This window comes from Cyanistes caeruleus, chromosome Z, assembly GCF_971803275.1.
Source record: "Cyanistes caeruleus chromosome Z, bCyaCae1.hap1.1, whole genome shotgun sequence".
Taxonomy (NCBI): Eukaryota; Metazoa; Chordata; class Aves; order Passeriformes; family Paridae; genus Cyanistes; species Cyanistes caeruleus.
Genome location: NC_141732.1, coordinates 78,805,101 through 78,825,691, shown reverse-complemented (window position 1 = coordinate 78,825,691; position 20,591 = coordinate 78,805,101). Strand labels below are relative to the sequence as shown.

The 20,591-nt window shown below is 45.3% G+C and overlaps 2 protein-coding genes across 10 annotated transcripts in view; one reads left to right on the top strand and one right to left on the bottom strand.

The window, feature by feature from the left end:
- EPG5 (ectopic P-granules 5 autophagy tethering factor) overlaps window positions 1-9,453 on the top strand; it is a 55,091-nt gene extending 45,638 nt beyond the window's left edge. For all 9 annotated transcript variants that reach the window (XM_086867002.1, XM_023944045.2, XM_023944046.2 and 6 more), the window contains 7 exons: window positions 522-731; window positions 883-1,027; window positions 2,043-2,285; window positions 3,267-3,486; window positions 4,997-5,212; window positions 6,350-6,464; window positions 7,522-9,453. In XM_086867002.1, coding sequence (XP_086723128.1) covers window positions 522-731; window positions 883-1,027; window positions 2,043-2,285; window positions 3,267-3,486; window positions 4,997-5,212; window positions 6,350-6,464; window positions 7,522-7,704 — 1,332 coding nt within the window. In that variant the 3' untranslated portion in view covers window positions 7,705-9,453. The remainder of the gene's footprint in view (window positions 1-521; window positions 732-882; window positions 1,028-2,042; window positions 2,286-3,266; window positions 3,487-4,996; window positions 5,213-6,349; window positions 6,465-7,521) is intronic.
- Window positions 9,454-12,142: 2,689 nt separating this feature from the next.
- SIGLEC15 (sialic acid binding Ig like lectin 15) lies at window positions 12,143-18,640 on the bottom strand. Its single transcript, XM_086869816.1, has 5 exons — window positions 18,577-18,640; window positions 17,781-18,164; window positions 14,957-15,316; window positions 13,966-13,996; window positions 12,143-12,239 (listed from the first exon to the last, which is right to left on the bottom strand). The coding sequence occupies exons 1-5, from the start codon at window positions 18,638-18,640 to the stop codon at window positions 12,143-12,145; spliced, it is 936 nt and encodes a 311-aa protein (XP_086725942.1).
- Between the last annotated feature and the right edge of the window lie 1,951 nt (window positions 18,641-20,591).

The window sequence follows — 20,591 nt, the reverse complement described above, 5'->3', positions numbered from 1 at the left end:
GTGGGGCTGTTCAGGGTGGTATTTATGAGAATAAGCACATGAGGAGTCCCCCAGGTTGGTGGATGACTCAATAAATGGAAAATTGAGGGACAGTTTCTCACAGTTACATTAACATACTTTTAAAAATAATTTATAATTTAAAAATAATATTTTAATGCCTCTTTTAAACCTGTACTGAGGTGACTTTACCTTGAAGGGTTTCCATATCCTTCTAGCTGTCTTTACATGTTTACATGGCATATTTTAACATTTTTCACAGAGTTTTGTACTTGATTAGAGCTGCTGCAATAGTCTGAGTACAGTTCTGCAAATGCAGGAGATGAAATACCTGTGTTAGCTTAGTGCTTGAATAAGGAATTGCTTTTCAGACAGATTCCATAAGGTCATCTATTCCTGCAGATTTTCAGCTCCATCTCCTTCAAATTCTAAAGCCAGAGCTTCCTTACAATATTGAGTACTGTGTGTATGAATTGAAAACTGCAGAGAAGGTGTAGCTTAAACTGATGTCTTTGAATCTTCAGGAGTCTCCACTCATAAATCTCCTTGGACAGACCAGCTCCCTTCCTTGGCAGCTTGTGGGCATTTCATCTTATGAAAGCATCATCAGCTACTGCAACAGTCACTACCCTCCCTCCGTTATCCTTGCTAAGGATGCTGGAGCTGAACTGATTGTGAAGCTCCTGAAGATCTCAGCAGGCTTTGGGGCATCTTCTGATAGTCACATCCACCTTGTGAGTTGAATTAGTTTGGGAGCATCTCCATGCTGTTCTTGACTTTAGTGAAGTTGTGCTTGTATATATTATGGAATAATACTATGGAAAGAGTTCTAGGTGTGATTTTACTATTTTTTTTCCCCTAATTGATTTTAATTTTGTTCGACAGGATGCAACACTGAAGTGCCGAGCATATATTCGCCAGGTGGTTCAGTTCCTCAGCACCTTGGAACAGAGTGGAAAGATAACCCTTGCAGTTTTGGAGCAAGAAATGGCCAAGTTGCTAGATGATGTAGTCATCTTTAATCCCCCAGGTTTGTGTTGAGGAAATGGCAAATTACTCTAAAGCTGTCAAAATCCTTTATCCGCTGAGTGGATTGAGGAACATCTGTGACGATTTAATTATTTGCATTATTGTCATGTCTCCCTTATGGATAGGGCATGATGCTTTGGTGATGTATATATAGGTGGTATATTAACACAAAACAAAAATATGAATCTTGCCCTACAGAGCTGTCAAGAGTGACAGAACCAACATTGAAAAGAGGGGGTATGTTTGTGAGTAAAACTGGCTGATTCACAGGATCTTAAGCAATTCATTTCTTTGTCATCTGGTGGTTTTGGGTTTTTTCTAATTTTTATTTTACTTGTCATTTACCTCTGTTTTAAAGGGAAGAATGGCACAAATCCTTTCTCCTGGTCCTGATGGATTAAGAGTAATGGGTACAAACTGAAAGTGGAGAAGACTATGTTAGGTATTTAGAAGAAATTCTTGCTGTGAGGGTGGTGAGACACTGGCACAGGTTGTCCAGGCAAGCTGGGGATGCCTCAACCCTGGTAGTGCTCCAGGCCACTTTGGGTGAGGCCTTGAGAAGCCTGATCTAGTGGAAGGTCCCTGCCCATGGCAGGAGGGTTGGAACCTAGATGATATTTAAGGTCTCTTCCAATTCTTAATATTCTATGATTCTGTGACTCAGAAATGGTTTTAAATTGTGAAACTGGGAAAATGTATTGAAGTAGAAGAGGTATGGTGGTGTACCCTAGTGGTATAATGTGTCCAGACACCCAGGATTGTGTGGTGAGATCACCTAGACCTCATTTTTATTATTAGTACCATCTTGAGGTTCCTCTGTCAAACTATGAGTTCAGGTGAAATCTGTGTCTCGCTGTGTTCCACAGAAATGGTTGTGAGGGATTGTGTCTCTTCTGCCCATGGGTGTGTAACAAGGAAGAGGCTTTTCCTAGTGTCCACAGAAAGTCTGCTGGTGAAGCTGAATCTGGGTTCCAGTGTCTCTCCACTGAAAGGGTTCTGTTGTTTCTGACTTGCAGACATGGATCTGCAGACGCGCCACCTGGCCCTCAGCAGCCTGTTCACGGAGACGCTGATGATGCTGAACAACTCCAGCATCACCACGGCCGAGTCTCTGCGGGGCAGCCTGCGCAGGTGGATCGACAGCAGGGTGCAGGGGCTGCTGGCCATGCCCCTCCTCACAGCTGCATGCCACAGCCTGGCCTCCGTGCGCCACATGGCCGAGACCACCGAGGCCTGCATCACTTCCTACTTCAGCGACGGTAGGAGCCTGTCTCTGTCTCACAGCCTCTGCTCAGTCTGGGACGCTGCTGAGCACAGATTGTCTGGAATTATGGACTGCTTTGGGTTGGAAGGGTCATTAAAGATCACCTTGTTCCAGCCTCTCTGCCATGGGGAAATGGCTTCGCACTGTCACAAGGGTAGATGAGAGAGAAATTCTTCCCTTTCAGGGTGGTGAGGCCCTGCCACAGGTTTCCCAGAGCAGCTGTGGCTTCTCCATCCCTGGAAGTGCCCAAGGCCAGGTTGGATGGGGCTTGGAGCAACCTGGGGTAGTGGAAAGTGTCCTTGCCCATGGCAGGGGATAATATAAGATGGTCTTTTATGTCCCTTCCAACCCAAACCATTCTGGGATTCTGTGATTGTGGTTTGGGTATTATAACTGCCCTACTTGTGTGTTTTCTTAATGTCCATAACCATCTCTGTGAAAACCGATTTGCTCCATGTACTGTTGCCATTTTTCCAGCTAAGGTGGAGGACTTCATAAAAAAAATTACCCCAAGAAAATGGAAGACATTATTCCCTTTCTCTAGTGTTCTGTAGGCTAATTAAAGAAAAAAATATTCTTTTTGGTTTGGTAAAACTCTGGTAGTGTAGTGTGCATGATTTTTTTTCTTTTTTCTTTTCTTCGTTTTTCTGTTTACATAATTCTTGTGGAACTACATTTTTATTTCTTTCGCTGTTTGGAAGATATTAGTACACCTGGGGGAAATACTTCTAATTCCATTGCTAAAATGTTAAAATTTTTGTCCTGACTGGGAAAATATCTCACCTTGATCTCAAGGAGGTGCCCTGTGATAGTGAAATTTTTCTGTTCTCTCCATCAGAGTTGCATGACATGCTGATTACCTGAAGAACAGTGTAAACCAGCTGAGATTCTCTTAACTAGTGGTCCTGGTTCTTACGTTTTACCAAGGGCTGCTTTCTCACATGCTTTTTGTTCTTTCCTTCTGCTTTCTTCAAAGATTCCCCTCACCACCGGGAGTTAGGCTGGGGCCCTATACTTGCTTCCCTCCAAGTTCCTGAGCTAACCATGGAAGAATTCCTGCAGGAGTGCCTGTCTTTAGGAAGTTACTTGACCCTCTATGTCTACCTGCTGCAGTGCCTGAACACTGACCAAACCCTTACCAATGAAATGAAAATCCTGCTGACCATCAGCAAATGGCTGGAGCAAGTGTACCCCAGGTATGAAACTTGAAACTTCTGAATGTGCCTGGACTTTTGGATTATTATTATTTAGATTAAAGTTTATTCAGTGTTGTATAGCTGGTATAATTAGGTAGCCCTAGTTAATCAAGTTAATTTCAAGAGTGCTGAATGAAATGGTCTGTCCTTCTGTATCTACTAATACAGGGTCTGTAGTGGCAATACCACCAGAAAGTAGTTGTGGTGGTTAGATGGAGGAAGGAATTTAATCTGCTAGAAAATTAGTGAGTTTCAGTCATTTTTCAGTCAGACAAGCTTGGTTTCAATGGTAGCCTGGATTTGTGCTGTGTTAAAACAACTCAAAGCAAACCTTGAATCGTTCTGGGTTCCACTTCCCAGCATGTCCACAAGGTGGGATGAGTTACGTGCTGAATGTTCGGGCTGGCACTCTGAGAGACCTGGTGTTGAAAGCTGCTGGATGGGGACAATGCAGCATCTCTGAACCAAACCTGGAGCCAGTGGGTCTGATGGAATGCCTAGGGTTAGCAGACTGTATTGCTGTAGAACATATTAGATAACTGGGTTCTGAGGGGAAAGGATGCATAGCTTTGGGGTCAAAATAAAAGTGTTTAATGTATGTAACAAGTGTAGTCAGAGTTGCTGATGAAATTGCTGGGATTTGGCAAACCTGATTATTATTTTTCCATGTTAATGTTGATAATGTTCATATTTTCTGTAAAAGAACAATTTTGAAAAATCTATATTCCCACTGTTTCTTGAAATTGAAAAAAATACTTTCACTGTGGTAGGTACTGCAGTAATCTCATTGCCAAGGTATGAAGAAGACAGCAAAGCCACCATATAATGCAGATTAAACCTTGCTTTAAACATCAGATCTGAGATTGCCTGCGATGGGAAATGACTGGGAGGAGTAATGGGAAGATAATCTGATACAGGAAACTCGTGCTGGTGCTTTATGTGGAAAATCTGAGCTTGTTAACTTAAACTGCCAACTGTTTGAGGAAAGATTAAAAATAGCATAGGGGGAACTTCACTTTGGGCTGTACTCAACAAAAAGCTTCAACGTTTCCTTTTCTCAAGGATCATATTAAATATCTAAATTGTTGTGGTAACAACATCCAGTGCTTCCTAAAGTGTTTTATTGGTAAGTAAAGAAAAGAACAAACGAGTAGAGATACAGCTTCTTTCCTTTTGTGCCAGGTCTTAAGCAAGTTTAAATCCACTTATGACTGCAGTATCATTTATTTCCAGTTGTAAAGCTTAAAAGGAAGCACTGTTCTTTGTCCTGTTACAGGCCCATAAAACCTGCTAGCTGGTGGATCAAATCCCTAACAGTAGGATCATGGCAATATAATAACTGGTGGGGTAGTATAGTTATGCTATCCTCATGTGATAAAATTAGCTGTTATTAATTAACAAGGTGAATTCTTCATGGACCTGGTGGGGAGGGAATTAAACTTCTTAACCTATGCATATGACTCTTTAATTTTTATTTTCTCTTATGCTTTTCTTTAAATTTTACTTAAAGCTCAGCAAAGGAGGAGGCAAAGCTGTTTCTCTGGTGGCATAAAGCCATGCAGTTATCCTTGGTGCAGCTGGAGCAAGATGACCCCGTTCTGATTGAATCTGTCATCCGGACCCTGCTGTCCATCCAGGGCCGGCAGAGCCAGCTGGCTGAAGAGAGACTCACTTCTGGAATACTTGGTGCTATTGGCTTAGGCAGGAGGTCTCCTTTGTCACCCAGGTGAGGGCTGAAGCTGTGGTGAATTAATTGGTGTGAGTCTTTTTAAAGGAACTGCAGCCTGGGTCTAGAATGCCCGCTGCAGTCTGGGTCCAGTGCAGTGTTAAAAGATGATGAGAGTCTACATTGTCTCCAGATCTATAATGTTCATTGGGCTTGTCACAGAAATAGCACAGTGAGTGTGTTAATCAGGTTAAGAAACAAGTGTGAACCTCTGCAAAGGTTGTGGTGAAAAATGCAGTTCTAAATCTGACTTAATGTCCACCTCAGGCAAAGTTTGTAGGCACACCATTTGTTAGAGGAAGGTACTTCCACCTGGTCTGTAGAAAACTATTTCAGTTGACGTCCCAAGATTTTATATAAAAACAGACACATTGGGATTTCTGTCCTAACCTTGAAGTATTGGAAATGTTAAGAGATGCACAAAGCATGTGCCTGCTTGTGATTCACTCTACCTTCTAAACAGAGACACCAAGTTTGATTGTTAGGTGTCAAAATCGAGTTCACTCTGGAAAAAATGCTGAGAAAAGAACCTCATGAATGTTTGTGGAACAACAATTTAACCCTGCACCTAAACATAACTTCGTGTTTATAAAGACCTTCTGGGATGCAGTGCTGTTCAAATTACTGTGAATTCTTGGTGTCATTCAACTAACTCCTTGATTTGGATGACAGGAATGTTTTACATTCTGTCACCTGAGGAGAGTTTCAGATATGAGCTGAGGAGTATTTCAGCTAGGCTTGAAACAGATGCAATATTTCCTATACAAGTATTATCTTCTAGTATGTGTTGTGTCCTATTGTGCATATAACCAGAGAATCTGGGATCCCCTTCCATCCCTGGAAATGTCCAAGGCCAGGTGGGATGGGGCTTGGAGCAGCCTGGTCATGTGGAAGGTGTCCCTGCCCATGGCAGGGGGTAGAACAAGATGAGCTTTTAAGGTCCTTTCCAACCCATATCCAAATTTTGGGATTCCGTGATACTGAAGTCATTTCTAATGCATTGGAATATGTCTTTAGGGTCTAAAGCCTCTACTTTGTTCCTCATGCAAAAGATACTTGGACAGATCTTACAATTTATCTGCTGGTGGCACTTGTAGGTCTGGTGTCACCCTGTCCCTCTGTGCTCTCCCTGCGCAGGTTCCGGGTGGTTGCCCGCAGTTTGTCCGCCTTCCTCCTGGTGCAGATCCCTGCAGAGAGCCAGGTGCGCCTCAAGGCCGGCTCGGAGCCCAGGCTGTCTCAGAAGGCCCAGCAGGTGAGTTGTGCTCATCTCTGGCTGCTTGACATTGCCCTCTCCATATGCTTGTTCAGCTTTGGGGGTGAACTTTGTAAGAGTCACTGCAAGAATTCCTTCAAGGTAAATCCGGCTCTCACCTTGTTGCTAAGCTTTGGCAGCAGGATTGTGCGTTTGACTCTGCCCTAAAGTGTTCCTGGGTAAAACTTTATATGGCGTTCTGCATTAATATGAAGACACTATTTTTGAATCTTACACATTTAAAAGAGGCAGATAAATTTATGTCTGTAAAGCCCGACTTCAGAAAGTTTTGAACATAGCAGGTAGAAGGAATTTAAAACAGACAGGAAAAAACAGTGCTGCTGTGATTTGCACTGCTTTTCAGTGATAAAACAGAGCTACATTCACAGTGACATTTGTTTATGTGAGGTCAGGGCTTAAAAGCCCTGTGACAAATAAACATTCCCCCTTTAGCATGTGCACTGACCGTTGTGTTCTTTCAGTAAGTGCTTGAGAAGAGGAAGGAGGAGCTGGTTAGAAACCAAAGCAAAGTAGCTTGGTACAGCCTGTTTCTTTAATAAAAGAACAAAACTTGTTCAGAAGTATTTTCTACATTTGCCCTTGCTAGTCCTGCCAACATAGAGTTCTCTGTATACAGTTTTTAACTTAATATATAACCTTAATACTATTAATGGGAGCAATACAGTACTTCCGTGAAAGTCAGTATATTCATAAGAACAACCTAAAGTGAAGATTTAAATGTGCTGCAGCTTGTAGTTTGATATAATTTCTGTGAAACCATGTCTTGAGTTCATGAAGTAGATATTTGACATTATTTGGGTTACAGAATCCTAGGAAGCATTAATAGGACAGTTTTTGTGTTGATCTCAGGAAGAGAACAACTTGAAAAATACAAGTTGACTTAAAACTCTGTTATGGGATGGTAATTTGCAGCTGTTTTGTTCCGAGTACTCTGGGTTCTGTAGTAGCTGAGGGTTCTTTAGGGGGATTGTACAGATGGTGGTGTGTTACAGACCAAAATACACAAAACTAACAGAATTTTCCCCTTTCCCTGTAGGCACTGAGTGCTCTTGAAGCCATGTCATCCAACAAACAATACATGGATTACCAAGAGCAGCTCTCCCAGGCCTCTCTGTTCATCAAGCACCCTGAGCACTGCCTTCAGGATGGCAATAACCTCCTGTCCCTCCTGGTGAACACGCTGTACCCAGAAGTGCATTTTTTGGACAGCATTCGGTAGCGGCATGCGGGGGCCGGCGGTGGCTCTGGTTTACAAATAGTGTCCTTATTGCACAAATGATTTTTCCCTTCAGAGTTCCACTTCAGTTAAGTCAGACCTGTGAATTAGAACTGCACACTGTCAAGTTTTCTCCACTTGAAGGTTTTCTTGCTTTCCTTTTGATTTTTAGGCCTGTGGAGTTGCTTAATGGTTTGCATTTTGGGGTGTTTTGTTTTGTTTTTTTGACTGAAAGCACTTGAATATTTTCTGTGTGTGGTGCCCTTTGGAGGGAAGGGTGCCTGGGGATAGATGTACAAATCACTAGTCAGCACAGCTCATTCTGTACTGTCTGAAGTTTTTGCTTTGTGCCTTTTTTTATTTTCCAGTGTGTTATCAATTAGGCCAGTTCAAAAGTGAGTGGAGGAGTGTGTAAAAGAGGTTTGACTTTCTTAACTGGGATACCTTTGAGTCTTACCTGATGAGTGTGTGTCTAGCAATTTTTGTGAAATCCCTGTATTTGAAAAGATGGTATTTTAAATCTTGACTTTTTTGCTATTCCACAGAAATCTGTAGTTTAGAGGCATGCCTACAATCTTTACCCACTTCTGTAAATACCAACAAAAATGGGAACTAAGAACATTGTTTTTTCCTGTTTTCAAAATATTAGTGTGTCTGCATCTATATTTCTTGATTAAATGGAAGTAACTTCTAGCCACATTCAAGGGGATTTAAATCCAGAGACATATTTTCTGGATCTCCAGTGTCTGAGAGGAGAACAGTCAGTCATGATCATGTTAAATAGGATTCCTTAATTCCTAAGTCTGGTTGTTTAGGAGGGGTTTAATAACCACCACTTAAGCTTATTTTCTTCTGCCTGGCTGGACATGATATGACAGGATTTTAGATGACACTGTGAAGAGGTATTTTTGTTGTATTAAATTTGGTGATCACTTGTTAAAATTCTGTTGCCAAAGCATGAACCATGAGCCTGTAAATCTGTTGTTTCAGCTGAATGATCACTGCTTTTGTTGCCTTGTCTGATCATTGGATGCACTTTTGTTTAGGGAAAGCAGAAGGCAAATTTTTCCTGGTGCTTGTTTGATGTCCCTTTAATCACTGATCTGTTTGAGCTGGCCCAAGGTCCTGCAGTCCCAGTGCCTATGGCTCTGTGAAGGAACTGACCACTTTTTCCCTTCCTCCATTAATTGTGCCTTTGTGTTTTTGACATGGTTGCACGTTAAAACATGAGTTCTGGTCAATAGGGGATAGAAATGTGCTACCTACTGTCTGGTCAATGATGCTTTGAGCTGTTGCTCTTAAACCATGGTTCTGGTGCTAGAGGACAGATCACCTTTTCCTTCTTGGCAGATTCTGCTAATTATGCCAGCTGGGTCATTAGATCACCGTCATTTTAATGTGGTCTTAGAGTTCTTTGCTCTATCTGCGAGCCTATAAATAAATATATATATGTACATCCCTCTGTATAGTAACCAGATACCAATGCAGCATGGTTTTTAACAGACTTTTTGAAAATTCATGTCTGGAGGAATACATTCTGCTGCTTTTGCCCCCAAAGACTTAAAAGCACTGGGTTTACTAGGCTCAATGTTATTGATCAGTTGCATATAAATGTGAAGAAGTCAGAAATATGTGTTTGATATGCACTTTCAAAATGAGGAATTGTTTCAGCTGTTGAGTTTTTACAAATGTTGTATTTATAACATGTTCTGTCTGTAAAGACCATGCAAAATAAAAACAGAAAATCAAGCAGTTGGTGACTGACACTGTGATATTTTCAACTTGGTAGAAGGATCCACATCAGATAACACATAATTGCTGTATGTGTCACCTACAGACCAGTCTTCTGGCTTCAGTCTGAAGTCTGAACCTGTATTGCAGTTCTCTGTGCATACAAAAACTCCAGAGACTGGGGTCTCATTTTCCAAGTGGTGCCCAACAGATTGAGCTTTTTTTCTGGTTTCTGGTCTAAACCTTACAGTTTTACTGGAAGGACTTTGTCAGTCCCTGCATCTCCCAGATGAGTTCAATACCAGAAGTGTCCTGGAGCAGTGCTGTGTTTTACCCCTCCAGTTCATACTGGTTTGTGTGGGTGTTTGAGTCTCCCTTGAGGACCAGGGGGAACGAGTTGGTTTTGGGACGTGATGTCTGATGCTTCTATTTGGACCCAGACTACTTGAGTTAAAGAAGTAATTTTTGAGAGAAAAATTCAGAAAGCCAGGCCTAAATTCCATGCACAGGTAGAAGTGAGCTCTCATTACTCTATGTCTGTAAGGGCTCAGAAATCAAATTCAGTTTGTCCAGCGCTGATATATCTGAGATCTCTTTCCTCTGTGACACCTGTGACATTGAGCTTACAGTCTGTGACTACACTGTCTGCTGTAATTTCCCTTTTTTCTTTGCATCTCTTCTTATTTTTATTAAATCTGGCTTTGTCACTGCTGGGATTTTAAGCAAGGATTTAAAAGATCAAGTTCAAGTATATCCTTGCATTTCCCCCCCCCCCCCTTATCATTCTGGCCAAGTCATTAAAATTCTAGTTTGCTTTCCCAGTGCAGATATTATGAAGAGGTGAACTTTAAAATAATGATTCCCAGCCTGGGGATCAGGCTGATGGTATTTCAGTAGCTGTTGCCAGGAGCAGGATTGTTTGGGGAACAGTTTTGGAGCTCTGTGTTGGGGTGACACTGGTAGCTCAGTTCTTTTTCCCAGGACCAAGATTGATGAGAGGGAAACCGTTTCCATGCTTGGGCTCAGTTGTTTATTTTTCCTTATCTGTATGACATATTTACAGACTAGAAGGAGCTATGTACAGTAGGGTAACAAGGTGCAAAATGGAGGGACAAAGAATCCCTTCAAGGTATTTTAAGTGTCAACCCATCCAATAATGAAATGCCAAGTAACTTATTTTCATTAACAACCCAATAACCAAACATCTGTGTCCTGCAATACAGATTCTTCTATCCAATCACCTATTATTATTATTATATTATTATTATATCACCCCAGGACATTGCCCAAAAACCCTAGAAGAAGAAGATGAAGAAGAAGGAGAAAGGGACAACACCTTAAATTCTCCATGTTGGCTCTTATTCACTAATATAACTTAAACCCTAAATCCTAACTTTCTCACCCAGTGACTTTATATGATTCTGTCTATCTCCCAGCTCACATTCTCAGTTTCTTCACTTAGTTCTAGAAGCTTTCTTCATGGTTTTAAGTTGAACTCAGTGTTCTCTTGAGTGTCTGAGCCTGTCAGCACAGATAAGGAGTTATTTTCTGTGCCTCTGACTGCAATACTGGGATGGTTGAACAGAGCATCAAATCCAGCAGTGTAAACATGAAAGTAAGTTCAAGCCATGTGCTCTTTCTTAATTCTTTCTCTTCCTCCTCATCAAATCCAACCTGTTGCTGTCTCCAGCCCTATCTGGGGCCTCTGCCTGCCTCCAGGACTCCAGGTTGACCCACATGGCCCTATACCATAAGCTGGACCTATTTACCTGATCTTGGAGAGTGTTTACAGTTGGGTTAGAGATTTCCCTGTGCTTGGCCCTTGTGACCTTTGTGATTCTGTAGTAGTCACTTCATTTCAGAAGAGAGGGATTTAAGAAATGAGTAGTCAGACCTTAAAAAAACTCATCCGTGTAACACAGGGATGGAAATGGTTTAGAAATAATTTCTTTAGCTTTAGGAAAAAAACCCAACAATTTGGTGTATCGGAACATTTTCACAGCACATTTTTCACAAAGCTCTTGAGTTTCTGAGCACTGGAAGCTGAGTTGGAACACAGACTAAGTTTAGACTTCTCATGTCCTGCTTTCAGCTCTACCAGTTTTTGGAAAACATCTTCCTTTTTTGCTTGGGTGCCTCTTTAAAGTTAAGAGTTCCTTTAAGCTCTAAAAGAAACTCTTGTGGGCATTTAGGAATAATAATAATAATAATAATAATAATAATAATAATAATAATAATAATAATAATAATAATAATTTTTTAAAAAGGATCAAACCCCATCATAAGTTCCAGTAGTGTTTTGCTACAGCTAGGACTTCTATCATGTCAGTAGCCCACTTGGATGTGGTTGGAGAAGTGAAGTGGTGAAAATGGCTTTTCGGAGTGATGTTTGAAAATTGCCAAAGTAGAAAGCTGTGAGGTAATTTTATACTATTGCTAAATATCTGATAGGAGCTAAAAACACCTAACAGGTTAAAACTGACCATGTTTTGCTCTTCCAGCTCCATGACTCTTTCTTCTCTTTTCCCCAAAAAGGCTGCTCTCACTTGTGAGGAGAAGCAGGGCTGGAACTCCTGGCATTGTGGAAGGGACCTTAGAGATGATGCAGTTGCAGCCTCCCCGAGGCTGTCTGACCTGCTGTGGCTCAGCCAGGGCCAGGGCTGTGCTCCCTGGGGAAGGACATCCCTGGGGATGGGTCCTGCCCGGCCCCTCAGCTGCGCCGCGGCGCTGCCCCTCCCGTGGGCAGGGTCTGGCTGCCGCCGTGTCTGCGGTCAAAGTTCTCGTAGGTGCACTCTGGCAGCTGTGGCCTGGCAGGAGGAGACGTGGGAGAGGTGAGGATGTGTTTCAGGATGCTCTGAGCTTTGCCAGTGGATGTCAGAGGAAGCGTCTGTGGCACTCTGAGACAGATCCTCTTCTGCTTCATGGTGGTTTCTAAGGGTCTGAGCTGCAACTACTGTTTTACACCTTGAAACTTCTACATCTCAAAGAATCCAGAGCAATCTCCTGCACCTTTAGCATCCACTGTGCTACTGTCCTGCCCAGAGTCTTGTGAGGTTGTGACAAACCACTCCTTCTTATGTAAGCATTGGCTTTAAGCCTTCTTATCTGTGTAGGTGTCTATGCAAATATAATCCAGGGTGCAATGTGGTTCAGGCCCTGATAAATCAGAAAACCTGTGCTTTTTTGTGCTTTTTACAAGTAACTACAGGTTTGACTGTAGGATTAAATTCCTTGTTTCTTTGGCTGTCCTCCTGGAATGGCCATTGTTCTTGGGGAAAGGCCAGGGAAGGAGACATGTGGGGTAACTCAGGAAGGAGACATCACAGAGAAATAGCTCAGATTGAAATGGAGCAGCCCCAAACAGATGTAATTATCCTTGACCTCAGATAAGTCTTCTTTACCATTAGATCAAGGGTTGGTTTTGGTGGGATTTTTTGTTTGTTTATTTTTTGTTTATTTTTTTCCATCCCAGAAGTTTGGACCCCAGCTGTCAGGAGTGCCCAAGATCAATGTTGTGCTGGGTAATGGGAAATGCCAGGGGTTTATGGGAGCATGGTGAGGATGCCAGCCCAAGAATCAGGCCCTGTCACACCTGAGCTGGGCTGTTTGCTGTCTCCATACCTTCCCTGCACACTTGGCTGAGCTCATCAGCTTTGGTGTGGCAGCTTTTTCTGCTCCATTACAGACTGGGGTGCACAGGGAGGGGAAGATTTCTGTTTCACAGTGTTACCCCAGACCCCATCCCTGACTTTTCCCTTGGTTGGATGATCCATTGTTCATTTAATGTGGCATCACAGAACCCTGGAATGGATTGGGAGGAACTTGAAAGCTCCTGTCCCATCCCCTGCTATGGGCAGGGACACCTTCCACTGTCCCAGGCTGCTGCAAGCCCTGTCCAGCCTGGCCTTGGCCACTGCAGGGATGCAGGGGCAGCCCCAGCTGCTCTGGGCACCCTGTGCCAGGGCCTGCCCACCCTCCCAGCCAGCAATTCCTTGCCAATATCCCAGCTGGGCCTGCCCTCTGGCACTGGCAAGCCATTGCCTGGGTGCTGGCCCTGCAGGCCTTGTCCCCAGTCCCTGGGCAGCTCTCCTGGAGCCCCTTTAGGCCCTGCCAGGGGCTCTCAGCTCTCCCTGGAGCCTGAATACTTGTGCAGGGGAGCAGCCCCAGCTCTCCTAGCCTGTCTGCAGCCTTCCATCCATGCTCTGGGCTTATGGCACACCTAAACTTCTGTCAGCCCTTTGCTGGTACAGCAGCCTTTTGCTGTGGTCTCTCCCAACAGCTGCCCAGTCCCTTGTCCTCACTGCACTGGGGTCCAGCTCTCAGCTGTGCCAAGACAGAACCTCCTCTCAGCAGTGTCCAGTCCTTGTTCCCTCACACTTGCTCACCTGGCCATCAGCTCAACCCTCTCCTTGCCCCAGCAGTCTGCTCTGAGGCCAGAAAATTGTTACCAAGACCAAGGACACGCACATTTCTCACCTTGGCCATCCTCACTCTCCTGCAGGATAACACGAGTAGAAGGCAAGACATCCTTACCTGGCCAGGCTGGATGGAGCAGAGGAGGAACCTGTGAAATGGAAACAGTGATGTGGGTTAGCAGTGAGGTTAGCAGTGGCTGGGGAACCAGGAGTGACCTAAGCTGCTCTGGAGGGTGGTTGTGACACTCCAGTGAATGGGAAGAAGCCCTCATGGCAGGCATGTGGCTCTCTCCATGTGCTTGGGAATTGGGCACTGGAATATAAGGAGCAAACCATTTTTGGTTTCTTGAACTTTACTCTACAAGACAAGTGGTGGCTTCCATGAGTGTGACATCAGACTGTCCCTACAGACACAGGGATATGACAGATAAGATATGACATCTTATTCTTCTCAGTCCCCTCCTGCCCATGCCACCACTCAGAAGCACTGGAGGGCTGGGGACAGGCAGTCTCCTGGCTCCTTGGGAGGTTGTATCCCTCAGTCCATGGGCTGGTTCTCATCTCCTGTAAGCTGAGCATTCCCTGATGCCACAGCCTTGGCATGGCTGGAAGGTGGGATTTCACAAGTGCTGGGGAAGCACTGGGTAGTGAGGCCCCAGGGGACTGATGGGGTGGTCTGTAAAATGAGGATGCCCATCCCAGAGATTAAACTTGTGTGGGATGCAGCAAAGGTAAATCCTGGCTGTGGGCTACAGGGGAAGAGACAGTAATTAGACAGCTTCAAGGAAAAAAAAAATCAATCTGGTTATGTAGTCAGTGGGTTCTTCACTAATTTCTCCTCTGTTGGTTTATTAACATTTCTTCTTGGCAACAGGGAAACTCCTGTTCCCTCTGAATTTCCAAAGGCTCCTCTGTCAGCAGGTTGTGACCAGCCAGCCAAGAGCTCTTGGCTCTTAGTTTTCCTGCTAGAATTGTCCCTCTCCTAGGGCAGAAAATAATAAAATCATTAACACTCCCTCCCCCCACACAAACCCAGTCCCCTCCTGCCTGACTTGTCTGCGCATCCATCCCTGGTTTGCAGTCGGGTGGAGGGAAGCCAGCACACTGACCTTCTCTGGAGAACACGGCGAAGCTCACTATCACCAGCAGAATGACCACCTTGATTCCCAGCGGCACAAAGATCAGGATCATGAAGGAGGAGCTGTCGGGGGCTCTGAATTTGTAGAAGTAGAGGGTCCCCTCTGCGCGGCCGTGGCTGTTGACAGCAGTGCAGGTGTATTTCCCGTCGTGGGTCAGGGACCGCAGCTCCCTGGTGACACGGTGGCTGGAGCTGCTGCTGGAGCTCAGGTTGCTGTAGAGGGGCCCGCTCCAGGTCAGGGCAGGAGCTGGTTCCCCCTCGGCCGTGCAGCGGGCCTGGAAGGTGTGGTCCCTGCTGGAGCTGACCGTGATGTTAATGATCCTGGGGGCAGCTGTGGGGATCACAACAGGAGGGAAAGTGGGTCAGGATGCAAAGGCAGATCTGGTGTGAAACACCTGGAATGAAGTTTTGGTCTTGGTGGACTCTCAGCATTGTTATATCGGGGTAAAGTTGGATATTGGTGGGTGAGAGCTGGACCTGCCCCAGCCCTGATCCCCCCCTGCCCTGGGCTGATCCCCAGCGTGGGCAGCAGGGGAGGGGGGATTGTGCCCCTGTGCCCCTGTGCTCAGGTGAGACCCCACCTGCAGAGCTGCCCCAGCCCTGGGCAACACCAGCACAAGGATGTGGAGCTGCTGGAGCCAGCCCAGAGGAGGCCACGCAGCTGCTGCCAGGGCTGGAGCCCCTGTGCTCTGGAGGCAGCCTGGGAGAGCTGGGGCTGCTCCCCTGCACAAGTATTCAGGCTCCAGGGAGAGCTGAGAGCCCCTGGCAGGGCCTAAAGGGGCTCCAAGCAAAATAGGGATACTTTTTTTAGCAGGACTTGTGACAGGACAAGGGTTGATGTTTCAAAACTAAAAGAGTAGAGATTTAGATTTGATATAAGGAGGAATTTTTTTTGAGAAGAGGGTTTCCCAGAGCAGCTGTGGCTGTCCCTGTGTCCCTGGCAGTGTCCAAGGCCAGGCTGGGCAGTGCTTGGAACAACCTCATCTAGTGAAAGGTGTTGGGAGGGTTGGACGAGATAAGCTTTAAAGATTTTCTTCAACAGAAGCTATTTAATGTCTCTATGGATGTTGGGATCAGCCCTTTTCTTCCTTGTTTTTCTCTGCACTTTCTTCTCCTAGATTTCCCAACCCAGCCTATGTTGGAAAAGGATTTACCCAGCAAAGCCTGGAGGTAAGGAAGTGTATGCTATTTTATCCCAGTAATGGCTCACACTTTTTTCTGAACTTGGGTCAACTTCAGCTGTTGTGCCCTTCCTTGGTGGCAGAAGGCAGAGAAGTGCTACCCACCATTGTAGGCACAGGTGCAGCTGGTGACCTTTTTGGACTTGGCTGCACCACCACAAGGTCCAGGACATGCCAGCCACAGTGTTCTGCACAAGCATTTTATGGCTGTTCCTTTGATCTCTGACCTCCAGAGCTCACGTGGATGGACTCGTTTGTGTGAGCCCTCTGCACAGTGCCTGAGACTTGCCAGATTTGGAAGGTCAGTTATAGGTAAAATATCTGTTTCTCTCCACAACCTATTTTTGATTATTTTTTTCCCAGCCCCAGGATTACCAGGTCACTGTCAGGTTGGACATAGGATAAATTTCTTCACAGAAAGGGTGATTAGACATTGGAAGGAGCTGCCCAGAGAGATGGTGGAGCTCTCATCCCTGGTGCTACCTGGTTTTGAACCTGGTTCAAGAAGGTGTAAGGGAAAAAGAAGGGCACTAAAATGAGTGTCTTCACAGAGGAAGAGCAGGAATTCATTTTTTCAGACTGGACAAAAAAATAGACTATGCAACTTCCTACTACTCTTTCCCTTTGTCCATGTAATGCAAGAAGAATGTGAGGCTGTTCATCATGGGTCTGTGTGTTTTGGTGTCTAAATTCACCTTTCAAGCATTGATTAACCCCTCCCAAATCACAGTGTCAGGGCCCATTCCCAAGCAGGGAATGTATCTGTGCGTGTTGTCATTCCTCTGGTGTTAAAATCCAGGCAGCCCCTGAGAGACAGGTCTGACTGCCATCCTGCCCTGCTGTGTGTGGGTGTTCAGGAGCTGGTGCAACTGTGCAGAACTTCTCAAGAAACAGCCAAGCTCATCCTCAGGTCCCATCTGGACACCCACAGCTGGCATAAGGAGCTTCCCTCTCAAAAGCAAAATCATCCAACCTCATGGCCTGGGTAAGATCTGCTTCTGTGGCCTCCTGTGTCTCCTGGCTCCTCCTGATCTCTGAGCTTGCCCTGGGAAGTGGGATTAGCATTTGACATTTGTTGCTCAGAGCCGGTTTTCCAGGAAAAACTTTGTATTTCATGCTCCAGGGGATTTTGAATTTATGGTGCCTGGGTACCAGGTATCTTGTCTTTCCAATCCCATTACCACCCAGGCCCTGTTGTGCTAATGCCTGTGAACTTGTGCTCTGCACCTGGGCTGTCCAGCTCAGGTTCTGATGGAGAAGATGTCTTTAACCCCAGCTTGGCTGAGCCCAGCTTGCCTCTGCTGCCTGCCCTGATCCAGAGCTGCAGGGACAAAATGGGATGCACAGCTTTTGGTGGGCTCTCACCCCAGCTGCCAGAGCCTTGCCATTTCCTAACCAGTTTTGTTCCTGTTCCCTTCCCTGCGTGGTGCTCACTGTCTCATGCTGGGAGACTGAGGAGGACAACGAATTTTCCCTGTTATCATGGAGAAAGAAAACCCAACCCCTTGGAAAACCATCTCAGGCAAACTTCTGCCACCATCTGTCATTTCTCACACCCCCTGGACTCTTCCCTAGAGGGTGGCTTTGCCTCCTTTGCCTCTCACACCCTCTTACCAATCACATGGAGCTTTATCCCGTTCCTGCTCTCGTACTTGTCCTGGATATCTCCGGCCAGCTCCACCCGGCAGAAGTACCTCTCGCTGTCGCTCCAGGTCAGGTTGTCAACCCTGATGGACAGGTCCTTGTGCCGGGGGTTGCCCAGCAGTTTGTACTTGTTCTTGTGGCTGATGGCAGTCTTGCAGAGCTCGCTGCTGCCCTGGCTCACACACTTGAAGATGACTGTGCCGTTGTAAGGCTCCTTGATCCTCCAGATGGCCGTGAGGGCCCGGTCGAATGTTTTGTAGGGGTGTGTGAAGGTGCAGGGCAGGATAACCATCTTCCCAAGCTCTCCAGTAACATCAGATGGGACGTGGACAGACCAGCCATTGCACTGCACACCTACAAGCAAGAAGGGATCACGGAATTGCAGAACGGTTGTCTGGAAGGGGCCTTAAAATTAATTTCATTCCACTCCCCTTTCCACTATCCTGGGTTCCTCCAAGCCCCATCCAACCTGGCTTTGGACACTTCCAGGGATCCAGGGGCAGCCACTGCTTCTTTGGGCCATCTGTGGCAGTGCCTCACCACCCCCACAGCCAAGAATTTCTTCCTAATGTCTAATCTAAATCTCCCCTCTTTCAGTTTAATATATAGACATGTCTATCTACCCACTGTTCTGCTGCTATCAACAGCTGTAGCAGCAGATTGGGCTTCAAAGACATCTGTGCCTACATTCCTGTCTTATGAAACTCACTTTGTTGGATCAGGAGCTCTCAGGAGCTGAGAATACCTGTAAAATGTAAAAGAGTACCTGTAAAATGTAAAAGCATCCTACAAGTAGTTCCACCCATCCCTGATCTTGCTGGCTGCACCATATGGGCATTCAGCTGTCAGATTACTCCTGTAGACTCAAAGATAGGATTTGTTTTTTGTTCCTGTGTCTGTGGCCCATAACACTTGACAAACATCTCCGTGGCAGTGCAGCTTGTATTAACCTATTGTGTGTTACACAATGGACAAAAGCCATCCCAGGGCCAGCTCTCTGTTCAGATATTTACACGGAGTCAGCTCCAAGCCGGTATTTTGATTACTGAGATCTGGAGTCGTCCTGCCCTGTCATACACAATAACAGTCTGGGCACCTTTTCCAGCCCAGGTTATCTAATAAACAATGCTGCAGCACTGCTGGGGCTTCACGAAGCTCATGGGCTTTGAGCACGAGGATCTGGCACTGAAAACAGAAATTGCTATTTCTTTCTAGCTTATTTGTTCTTGTTTTAGTTATTTTGCAGCATGTCACTGTAACCTTTACTTTAGGGGAACTGTAGGTTTTGTGCTTTTGAATATGCCTTGCTTCTCTCTGCCACCCCTTTGATTAGCTTTTCTTTTTTTTTTTTTTTGTTCTCAGTCTTGAGCAAAGAACACTTTTTTTTCCCCCCTAAGAACGTAAGCACCTCCTTGCCTTCCAGATGAAAAATAATGTTAAAAATAAGTGCTTTTAATGTTAGCATCTCCGCCCATTTCCATGGAAACACAGTTTGCCTAGTTTTGAGTGGAGGGAGCTGTCAACTTTCTGTGTAAAATTTACCCTTAACTCTAAAACCTCAGCACGGTAGGTCTTTCATACTCCTTTTTGTTAATATCCAGCCTCCATTTGCTCCTGGAACTGATGCTCTTACAAGAAAGAGAGAAGCAAACAGCCTGCACACCTTACAGAAGGTAACTCTCAAAAGGAGTGGTCAGGTCAGTGTTACTGCTGGTTGTCAGTGGGAAAGGTCATGAAGACAACAGCAAGAGCTGGGGACCAGCTCAGGCACTACCCTTTGCCTGGCAAATGCTTTTTGGCAGTGAAGCTAAGCAAATCCTATGGATTTGGATATGGATTAATGGAATTTAAGCACATATTTGAAGTTAAATGTGAGCTTAAGTGCTCACAGTGGAACTGGAAAACATTGTGCCTGTTGCATAATAACTCCTAAGGAATATGAAGCAGAGCAGTGATGAAAATGTTGATCCACATGACAAAGCTGGGGAAAAGTTAGATGAACTTCCTGCTCAAGTTAGGAAAACAGAAAAATGCAAAAAAACCCCCCACAAACCTACAACCTCTCTAACAATTGCTAAGCCTGAGTTTTCCCAGTGTTGTCACGTGCACTTGGAATTTCAGGATACTTTTAAGCAACGTGATGGAGATTCAAGCACTTCTTGGAGAGTTTGTTGCAGCAGGCAGTTCCCTGGCACTTGGACTGGAGTGAGAGGACAAGCAGTGATCAGGCAGAGGCTGACAGCAAGAACTCACCCTTCCTGGAGATGCGAAGGAGGCAGAGGAGAACCAAGCCAAGCTCTCTCATGCTGCTCGATGTTCTCCCCTGGGAGGCATCAGCAAACCAGAACCATCTCCTTACGTCTGAGCTGCTGGTCTTGCAGTCACAAAAGGTTTTTCCAGGGGTAGAAGAAGTTGTGGTTTTCTTCTGCTTGGAGGGAATGAGTTGTTTAGCTGAACCAGCTCTGGGTTCAGGTATTAATAGTTCTGTGGTCAGTCATATGAAAATTACACCAGAAGGAACCACAGTATTAACCATTTTCCAGCTAAAAGGAGGGAACTGCAGACTGGAGCTGCAGACATCCACGCTGTGTGTGATGGGGCAAGAGGGGATGGCTTTTGCTACCCACTCACCAGCCTAGAGGAAATCCTTGCAGTCTGCCTGAGGTTGTGACAAGCAAGACTCTTACTGTCCTAGCTTAAGGCAGCTCCTTCTCCTGAACCTGGAGCCTTCAAACCAGCTGTGTTTTACCCCTTGCACTTACTGGATGTTGTCATCCCTGT